This window comes from Lingula anatina, chromosome 5 (genome assembly GCF_051362555.1).
Source record: "Lingula anatina isolate TDL-2025a chromosome 5, LinAna3.0, whole genome shotgun sequence".
Classification (NCBI taxonomy): Eukaryota; Metazoa; Brachiopoda; class Lingulata; order Lingulida; family Lingulidae; genus Lingula; species Lingula anatina.
Genome location: NC_141771.1, coordinates 11,706,495 through 11,713,788, shown reverse-complemented (window position 1 = coordinate 11,713,788; position 7,294 = coordinate 11,706,495). Strand labels below are relative to the sequence as shown.

General features: G+C 37.9%; 1 protein-coding gene and 1 non-coding gene across 2 annotated transcripts; one reads left to right on the top strand and one right to left on the bottom strand.

Moving 5' to 3' along the window:
• Positions 1-1,350: 1,350 nt before the first annotated feature.
• On the bottom strand, positions 1,351-5,414 carry LOC106178985 (toll-like receptor 4). The gene is made up of 2 exons (XM_013562426.2): positions 2,911-5,414; positions 1,351-2,571 (listed from the first exon to the last, which is right to left on the bottom strand). The coding sequence occupies exons 1-2, from the start codon at positions 5,094-5,096 to the stop codon at positions 2,049-2,051; spliced, it is 2,709 nt and encodes a 902-aa protein (XP_013417880.2). The 5' UTR covers positions 5,097-5,414; the 3' UTR covers positions 1,351-2,048.
• Positions 5,415-6,583: 1,169 nt separating this feature from the next.
• On the top strand, positions 6,584-6,656 carry Trnak-cuu (transfer RNA lysine (anticodon CUU)). The gene has a single exon. It is a non-coding gene; the product is annotated as a tRNA-Lys (tRNA).
• The last annotated feature ends 638 nt before the right edge of the window (positions 6,657-7,294 follow it).

Below are 7,294 nucleotides of genomic sequence, written 5' to 3'. Positions count from 1 at the left end.
TTTGTATACTCGTTAACAAAAGATGCACGTACAAGGAAGACGATCTGAGTCATAATAAATGGCAATTGGACGATTGAGTGCTTTACGAGTTCTTCGTAACGAGGAAGTGACTAAACAGCAAAGGTTGCGAATACAGAATTAAATCAACAATAGTAGCACAATATTTTCACTAATGACCTCTGATTAATACTATGTTAACAACTTGGAATCTTCACAGTGAAAATGTCCCAGGGGTTCAGCAAATCCAAACACATTGCAATATTGAGGAAAAAATCAATGCCAAAATTGAAAAAATGTTCTGGGAAGAGTTAACTGATCCTCAAAGCACCAAGTTAAAAACTTACAGTCTGATAAAAAAGTCCTACAAAACTGAAAAGTACCTGCTAACTAATGCCCCTCAGTCATTAAAAAGGGAAGTGGCTAAAATTAGAGTCAGTGATCATATTCTGGAAATGGAAAGAGGACGCTACACCAGACCTAAAACACCACGCGAGGAACGATTCTGTCCCCACTGTCCTGCAATCGAGGACGAAGTGCACTTCCTACTAGAATGTAGACACCATGTAAAAGAGAGGGAGGGCATGTTAAAACAATTCCCTAAATGTGACATGCATCACCTAGCAAGCAGTGACGAGAAGGTTAAAATCATACTAAGCCCAGAAAATGAGAAAGAACTGTACGCTGTTGGTAAAAACATTCAGAGGGCAATTTCCAAAAGAAATGAGCATCTGCCACACTGAAGTAGCCTCATCCTGCTATATATTATATGAACCATAAGTATGGCACATTAGATACATATAGCTATAAGCCTATCAAAGAAAATGTGTGTTCCCTCAGTGTATTGAACTATTTACAATTGTAATAAGTATTTTAAACAACGTATACACTGTAATTAATAATCTTAAACACTGTATTAGTAGTAATCCATAGTGATGTATAACTATTTATTTATTTATATATTTGTAGTATAGAGGGCTAACAAATGTAACTGCCACATTTAATGCTCGAATAAATTATTATTATTATTATTATTATTATTATTATATCTAGTGTCATGAAAGTCTACCAGTAGTATTAGTGTTTCTGAGATGTTTTATTTCCTCCGATAATGTCATCCTATTTCAAACAATATCTACAAAAAGGCTTAGTGGAGTAAATGTAATTAACTTGCATTAACATATATAGGAAAGAGTGATTCCGACAATAAACCATGTTTAACAAACACTTTTGCTTCCGGAATATAAAAGAGACCGGTATAAGGACAACTGTATCTTTACTCAAATGTTTTCCTAAATATAGATAGTCCTAGATAGGCCTAAATATAGATAGTTTTTTTACTTTTTATTTTAAAAAATTTAACATGCAGCCTGCTTGGATTCAACAGTGATCAATTCACAGTACTTATTGTGTATTTTTACGTTGCTTGCAGATTTCAGAATATGAGAATATACAAGTTTAAACAAATATTTGTCATATATTTTACATCTGGACTTAATCACTGGTATTAATTTCTTCTTCCCATGTTTATCTTAAACCAATGCTATCTGTTTCCAAATCTCAAAAGCAAAGGGCTTTAAGCAGGAAAATCCTGTTTAACATAACTTTAACATATAACTGTGTACCTATAACTAAAAGAAGCTGATATATGCATACACCCGCCCGTATAGTCCCCACTCTCCACTACCAGGGATAAAAAAGAGATGTAATGAAGCGTCAGATTCTAGTGTTTGAAATAATTAATGGAAGCTGACGATACCCGTGACAAATTTGGCGAAATGGAAACGAAATTGAACAGATCATTAAAATTTATCCAATATGATGTACAGCCCCATTTATCCGACTTCCTACTATCACGCATATGCATTACTATGTTGACGGTGGTCACGATGCACACATATGAACACAAATGCAAAATAATACAGATGTAACATCTGATACACAACGAAAATACACCATTCATAGTTTTTCATATATCAGACTATCCCAAGGGTATTGTTTCTTTCTTTTTACATTTTTCTGCAGAATCTGTCAGATAAAATATGTGACTGTTACAGCATCTCAGTGTCGTCATTTTCGTCATTTAGGACAAGGTGATTATTTATGTCAAGAATGGCATCCTTGAGACGTTTCCAAAACAAACGTTGTCCTGTTTGACTGTCTGTCCACTTTACATAGCCTCTTGCCTTAATGAATTTCCGAAGCGATTTCGTCATGGTATCAAACGGCACCGTTTGAAACATGACTGGTATCACTGTGTTGTACCCACGAGCCAATGACATTTGAAACTCAAATTCACACCACGAGTTTAGCACGAAATTTTCTGATAGAACGAGAACTGTCTTCCTGCTGTTATCCACAGCTTCGACGATAGCTTCAGCAAGAGACGCTCCACCAATAAAATCCCTCTCATCTATGATGACGTCAAGCTCGTTCTCCTCTTCTAAATGACGTAAAAGTCTATTCACTACCCAATGATAATCACCGTCATCGTATGAAATGTACACGTGACCGGGCGGGGTTGTAATAAATCCTTGTCTACGTAACCGGCGTCGCACCAGGTATAGCCGATATCTAAAATTTAAGAATTATTTATTTAGAAATTGCAAGATAATATTAGCTTTATTTAATTAGGACACCTTTTACATATAATTTTCATTAAGAAACCGCAGCCGCAGTCGTCCTCGAAAAAAAGTTGTGTATTATAATTCATTCTTAATGACTTTTAGGGGGTGGCGTGGACACAGAACTGGTGTTTTCTTCTTTTTTGAGACTTATTAAAGATTTAAAATTCCACTCAGCTATGTACTATCTGTAACTCAAAGCGGTGTAAATGATCCATTTTGGAGTAAATCAGACCCCCCTCTCTCTCTCTCTCCATACATGTAAGATATAGAAATATTTAAAACATACTTAATATTCCAGCGATAAATGTACGCTGCTATCAAACCGCACGTCACGCCAGCGATATTGGTCAGGGATATCCCGAGGAACAGCCACTGATTTTGAGCTTTAGTTATTTGACTGCCAACATCACATTTCTCACGCAGTCCATTCAGTGTAGTCCGCAGACTCGTTTTTGAACCATTCATAGGGCAATCGGAGTTGTTGGAAAATGCCACAGTAATATTGGAAAAAATAAGCCATTTAAAAAATTCCTTCCCATCGCAACGGGTGCAGTTCACAGCGTTGTTATTCAAATCAATGGTAAAGCTTGAATTTAACTTTCCTATAGTTTCCAATTCTTCTGATGAAAATGCCTGTAGTTTGTTGTTGCTGAGATCTATGTATTCCACAGACACAAAGCTTATCATACTGAACGACACCGTATTAAGGCGGTTGCCGCTTAACACAAGTCGTTGAAGGGAGACAAGGTGTTTGAAAAAGTTCTTAGGGATGGTCCTGATCTCATTCACTGATAAGTCCAAAAACTCTAAGCTCGGAAGTTTTACTGGATGTATTCCACCCTCACCTATTAGAGGTCCTAGTTTGTTGTCGCCTACATTTAAGAACCTCAAAGATGGAAAGTGACCGTTGCAAAAATCTCTTGGTAGACAACTGAGAATATTATGAGAAGCATCAAAATGCTCCAGATTGTCCAATCCATATACCACATGAGAGATTGACTTTGAACCAGTACCTTCAACCCTTAGAAAGCGAAGCTTATTTGGATAAAAATATATACTTCCCGGTAAGGTGCAATCAGCTGTACCTTTATCGTCCAGCACAAACCACCAACTCATCGACAAGAATTCCAAAGAAGCAGGAAGAAAATATTTTGCAATTGGTGAAGGCAAATCCTTTTCATTTAAAGATCCGGCAACGCCTTTCTTAAGCTTGAATGATGGATGGCCTTTCCAAAAAGAATGCGTTAATTTACATCTTGGAGGGTTCTTATTTTTGTTCCTCAAGTTATTGTCGATTCTCGCGTACTTTAAGTTCCTTAGTAATGCAAATATTTTAATAAATTTAACCGAGGCACTGTTTACCCCATAGTTGTCCTTTCCATTTACGGGGAAAAAGATCATGACATTATGAGACAGATCAAGATACTCCAAATTCGGAAAGTAATGCAAGTTATTCAGGTCAAACCATTCTATTCTGTTCTTTATCAATTCCAATGTTTTAAGCGACGTATTTTCTAAGCATCTGAATGTTGTAGCTGATATCGTCCATTGTGAGACAAGTACGGCACCATTATCTCGCATTCCATAGATATTATTCATGCGAATGGTTTCAATTGAGGTGTTCTTTAAGCCACAGATAAAATCTTTCACATTCTGAGATGACAGAAAATAACAGCACTCCAGATCTAACACCTTTAAACGTGGAAAAATGGACAGCATGCCTGGTTCTGCACGGTTAATGCCGCAGTTAATGAAAGCAAGTTTTTCGATTGGGCAGTTTTTTAACCAGACGAAAGCCTCTTTTCGCAACTGTATCTCAGGTCCTGAATGCATTTGGAAAACTAGTGTCTTCAGAGACGATAAATTGCTATATCCAGGACCAAGTGTTATATTTCCATGAGGCACATAATAAAGAAACAACTCCTCCAACTGATGTAATGGTGACATTGTGCGATCTAAGTAATCTTGTTGAACATTTATACCCGAATCCTTTCCACCAATACGAAGGGTTTTTAACGACGTTAAATCACGAAACAAAGATGGAGGGAAGGCAGTATAATCGATATTCATACCTGGATGAGTTGGAAACAAATTCAAATGTTCCAATACCTTTAAACCCGCAAAGCTGTCCTCGTTGAATGCTGTTATGCTATTTCCTCCTATGTAAAGAACTTTTAGACTCTTCAGATGACTAAATGCAAATGGCGGTATTTCAGAAAGACCGATGTTTCGTAGGTCTAAGACGGTTGTATTACGTGGAATCCCCAGGGGTATGGATCTGATGGACCTCCCGGAGCAATCAACTGTGTGGTAAGACGGCGATGTGCTGAAGCATCGGCATTCTTTTGGACAGTTTCTTAAAAAACTGTCTCCATCATCAGTACTACTTGTACTAGTACTGCTATTGCAAGAGATCAACAAAAATAATATAATGCAAATGTTAACCCCTGCTGGTCCTGATGCAAGGTACATGGTTTGTATCCAGCTTTATAGTGTTGATACTAGTATGGTATACTATCGTGACTACTGCACACAGAGTGGCGTTGGTGGAGCCGTGTTATATGCCAAAATGTCTTAAGAGACTTTGTGGGCAATTTTCCTGTATGTTGAGCTGTAATGTACTTCTAACGTTCTCTCTTCTGCTCCTTTCAATGAGCCCTTAACTTTCCTTGTCTTTTGAACATGAACATAAAATGGCCACACCTTTCTTTTTTTGTAAGGCTTATTCATGCTTTAGTACATATTTGTATTTCTGTTCTTAATAAAATTTGATCAACGTAAGTTGAGATTACGTCCTGAATGGTGGAATAAAGGCAGGTCGATCAGCTTAACCCAGAAAAAGGTCAGCATCGAGCCCCGCATTGTGGGACGAGCCCGGATTATGGAACAAAACCTGAAGTTTGCCCTTTTACCCGGCATGCAGAGCGTAAACAATTCCTGTGGAAATGTCATGCAGAAAGAATGTTCAACAGCAGGTTTTATTGGCCCCGAAGTATTTCTACCACCACTTTTTTGAAAAATGTCTCTTTGCCCATTGGACTTACACTTAATGTAACGAACAGACCAGCTGATTTCAAAGCCGGTATCACCAGTCAGTTTGGAAAATTTTGATAATGTATTCCGCTAAGGAAATATTCAGGAAATTGGCAGGTGCCACCACGGAGAGTGCAATGGGGTAGCCAAATATTGGTAATGAGCATAGCACGTCCTTGTAATGTCCTTGATTAGAATTCCAAATTAGTAGGAAGAGAATATTTTACAACTGGTGAAGGCAAGTCTTTTTCCTGACAAGACTTATCAATGCACTTCTAAAGCTAGAATGGCGGATGGCATTTCCAGCAAGAAAGCGTTAACAAATATTTTGGGGTTGTTATTTTTGTTTCTCAAGTTATTGTCGATTCTTGTGTACTTTAAGTTCCTAAGTAGTGAAAACTAGGTCCTAGCAACCATTAGGGCCTACAACCATAGCATTTTTTAAATTATTATTCTCTTCCCTTATACAGACTTGACATTTAATATGGAATATTTTTTTCCAAATCATTTTTCATCGGTTTTTTCCTATTTTGCCTATTTTGTTATATATTTACCCCTATATAACATCTGTCACATCAAAAGTACCTGCACTAGATAAATGGCAAAAATACATCTCTAACATTGGGGACATTCAGAACAATTTGTTCCGCGGACTAATATATATATGCCGACCAAATATGGCGGACCCACTTAAAAGCAATTGCCGACATATCACCTGATGGTCTCCTAGCCTCCACAAGCGCCGTCGCTGCAGGCTGCTAGTAATTATACCAGGGAGCCGAGGTTTTATTGGCACGTCTGGAGGCAGATCATCAGAGGATTAGGCGTCATGTTTTTTAGTTTGGTCCGCCATATTTAGTCAGCGGATCATCTGTTCTGAATGCGGCCAGTGGCGCTGGAAATGATGGTTATTGTGGTCGTGCACAGCCCGGTTAGCTCAGTCGGTAGAGCATGGGACTCTTAATCCCAGGGTCGTGGGTTCGAGCCCCACATTGGGCGATTTGATTGCTCTTTGTTCAATCCTGTCCCCTCGCTAATATATTTATATCACCTCCCCCAAGGAGGTTAAGTATTCAGCTCCGTTTGTCTGTTATGACTTTGTTTTTGGTCAGCTTTACGCAAAAATTATGCATGGATATTGATAATTTTCAGGATAAGTCGGAAATATTTACGCGTTGTGCAATGAATGTGCTCTCAACTAACACAATTTATCAGTGTACAGTCCTTGGCGGAGGTCTGCGCTCTCTGAGTGCTTTGCTGCATTCAGTGGTTACATAGATATTCATCCCTCCTTTGAAACAAAAAGCATACCTCAAAGGACCAGTGTGTCAAAACTACGTCCAAACAAACTATTATTGTGGGTCCTAGCGACCATTGCAACCATAGTATTTCTTTTTTTAATTATTGCCTTCTTTTATATATAATAATTTACTTTAATTTTTGTTATATATTTAGCCCTATATAAAACATCTGTAACTTCAAAATAAACCGCACCAGATAAATGGCAAAAATACATCGCTAACATTGGGCGCATTCAGAAAATTTGATCTGCTGACTAATAGATAAGCTGATTAAATATGGCAGGCCGACTCAAAAGCAATTGCCGACAAATCACCTGATTGTCACCTCGCCTCCTC